General features: G+C 24.5%; 1 protein-coding gene across 1 annotated transcript in view; it reads right to left on the reverse strand.

Moving 5' to 3' along the window:
• Positions 1-3,407, reverse strand: part of LOC112211059 (netrin-3) — a gene marked incomplete at its 5' end in the record, with an annotated part of 39,104 nt that continues 35,697 nt past the window's right edge. The window contains one exon of the mRNA XM_067046184.1: positions 1-3,402. Within this exon, the coding sequence (XP_066902285.1) occupies positions 3,272-3,402 (131 nt within the window). The remainder of the gene's footprint in view (positions 3,403-3,407) is intronic.

The following is a 3,407-nucleotide window of genomic DNA, read 5'->3' on the forward strand; positions in this document are numbered from 1 at the left end:
TATTATAATATATTACACCTACAATGTAAAAACTGGTAAGTATAACATTACATAGTTAGTTTTACATTTCTAGACACCATGATACCTAGTTTTTATTTTTAAAATAAATTAATAGCATAATATACAATAGAATATGAAGTTCAAATCTAGGACACAAATACTGATACATTTAGTAAAATTCAAAGGCAAGTTACGGGCATTTCTAGACATTAATTTAGTAAGATATGTTGGGAAAAGAGGATCATAGAGAAACACTATATAGCATCTACATATTGCTACAGACACGTATTTAGCGCACTAAAAGCACTGAAAATGGTTTTTGTTAGTATGTATGAAAGATAAAAAAAAAGTTTAAAAAATTTGTCTATACAACTGATATCTAAAAATTGTGGAAATAAAAATCTTCACACATATTCATAATTAAATTTATAATACTGATTTATAAATATTTTTTTTATAATTACTCTAACACACTTTACAATAGTATTCAATATTTATCATCAAAAAATACAATAATAAAAAAAAAGTAATACATAATTTATAATTAATTAGATACAGACATTTACAAATATATTAGTTAAAGTGAATGTTATGGAAAGGAAGCAAAAAACTGTGATGTATTTATATATACATTTTTCATTCAATTGCTAATTTTGGTATGAAAGTATTCTGGTCATGTTTGGTAATTCGTGTTCCAAATATTGGCACAACCCAAAATTTAAAAAAAAATTAATATTTATTAAAATCAAAATATGATTTACTGAGATTTTTTAATTCATTTTTTCTGTAAAGAAAATTTTAATTTACATTTATTTTTCTCAAATAACAGGCATTATTTTTTATACAGTAATTATCAACAACAGTTCTCGATGGTGAATATTACATTTTCAAGTGAAGGACAGAAATGTCCTTAGAAACAATTATAAAATGCAGTGAAAGAATCAATTATAAGGACATAAGAAGGTATAACAAACATTAGTACATTTCTGTTGGGAATAAAAATGAAGTAAGACCAATGATAATTCAAAGAAAATGAAAGCATAACCTATTTTTTATGGTAAACATTACAGTATGGTTAACCAAATGAACTTTCTTTTGATGCATTATTCTTGAAGAGTTACAATATAATTATGTGAAAAGTACGAGCTTTACAGAACGTAAGATTGTGAGTTTATTAGGATGCCAAACAATTTTACAACATTGTATTATTGACTTCACATAAATACTGTTACAGGAAGAAATAGATTGTTATTATTTTTTAAAATACATGATGTTATAATACGTTAAGATATTTTTTTTTAATTTGAATTTGCATCAAATTACTTCTATTATTCATTGTAAAATATTATATTAGTGTTAATAGTAACTTGATTGCAAATAAGAACAAATATTTCATGTCAGTTTCATACTAAGTTAATGTGTTTTTTATTGCTCCCATCAAATTCAGTCAATGGAGCTGACATTCTTCTTCTTCTATGGATTGCTATAATGAAAGTCCAGGTTGTGAACATATTTTTTTCATAATTATTAGATGATACCTAACCATTGGTTTTTATGTTGTATAAATTATTGATACATGTATATTATATCTCTCTATGAATATCAAAGTCAAAGATATAGATTTTTAATGACCACATTGTTCACAACGATTAATGTATTTACTGATAAATTCATATCTTAAAGTTGTTATAAATCATTAACCATGAATAATTATGGATCTTTCAGCTTGAAGAAATAAGTTTAATTATAAGTGTGTAATAAATAAAAAGGCATATTTTATGAAAATATTCAATTTTATAGAATAATCACAAAAGAAATGGGTGAAAACGAACATATTGTGGAATTGTATTGCGTGAAAACTGTTGTAAGATAGTCAAGAATAGTACTATTGTTTATTTATGGACTTGCAATCAATATTACATACTTGTAAGTTCAAAAATATAAATTCCTGTGATTGATAATTATTATGATCAAAGCACAGCAAATCATTTCCATTTTGTAATCAGAATTTATTACTACTTATTATGAAGATATAAGTAATTATAATTACAAATGTCACAATTATGTAAATCTCAAGAATTATAATAGAGAGAAAACTATTTAATTTTATATAGTAATTAATTATAAAAAAAATAAATAGAAAATAAGATATGGTAAAGAAAATATACTTTTGGTAAACTAAATTATTATTTTGTGCACTTATATGTCTATGTTAACTGGTAAATATATACAAAAATTCACAAGTACACTTGTTTTCTAGGACACATAACAGAAAATAAAAGTTCAGTACGAAAAAAAACTAACAAAAAAAAAATACATCCCTCGCAAAACACTCAATCTTTAATTACAGTAATAATAATAATCATAATAAAGATTTTATTCATAAATACTATTCTTTACAAGGTAATTAAAAACATAGAAAAATACTAAAATAATTGTTCAAAAAGCGTATGTATTTCTGTTAAAAACAGAAAATCAAAGTTAATATGTAACACCTATATACAAAATTATATTACAATTAGTACCTGATGGAATAATATATATGAACAAGAATGAAACCAAAATTAATCAGAAAATTTTAAAAAAATTTAAGAAGGAATTTATAATATGTTATGACTAATTCAATGTAACACACCTAATATACATGTATATATATATATTTATATTTATATATCCATTTATATATCTGCATATATTAAAAAAAGAAAAAAAAAAGTGTAAATATTAAATGTGGAATCTGACACATATGTATCATTGATCACAATGTCTCCATGTGAGTCAAAGGAATACAAGATAGCACATTATAAATGATATCTTTGGAAGCACAACAGGTTCTGCAGATGTTCGTAACCTAATTTGGTTAGTTGACTAGATGAACTTGTCCAATTAAGAATAATTACTTTTATAAGATATCAAAAATTAGTTCATTTTAAAATTTCTTATTTGTCTATTTAAATGAATAAATATTTATTAAAGTTATTAACAGCATATATCTACATTTTTCTTTATTTACTTTGTGGTAATCTACAAAAAGATAACAAGTTTTAAGTCAAATGTGAAGATACTGACGATAAAATTCACTAAATTTGCTTCAGGTAAATAAGAAAAAAAGAAATGTATTGAGTTGAAATAAAAATAAAAAATGACTGAATAATCCTTTGATATGGCTTATGACACATCTACAGAACTGCCAACTCCCAAGATTGAGATTAAATCAGCCTCTCAGGTTCCCTTGCCCTGGGACGGGGTCACTATTCTTGTCATATCCAATTTAGTTACACTGCTTCGATCTTCGTTGGAACCTTCTCATTCGGTTGTGCCATTCTTCTTTCCATTCAATAACGATTGACCTTTGTGTTATTGTTAACCCTGGTCTATCTCCATCCTTCTCTTTTCCGAGAATCAGG

The sequence above is a fragment of the Halyomorpha halys genome, unplaced genomic scaffold, assembly GCF_000696795.3.
Source record: "Halyomorpha halys isolate HHAL.00 unplaced genomic scaffold, Hhal_1.1 Scaffold448.1, whole genome shotgun sequence".
Lineage (NCBI taxonomy): Eukaryota > Metazoa > Arthropoda > Insecta > Hemiptera > Pentatomidae > Halyomorpha > Halyomorpha halys.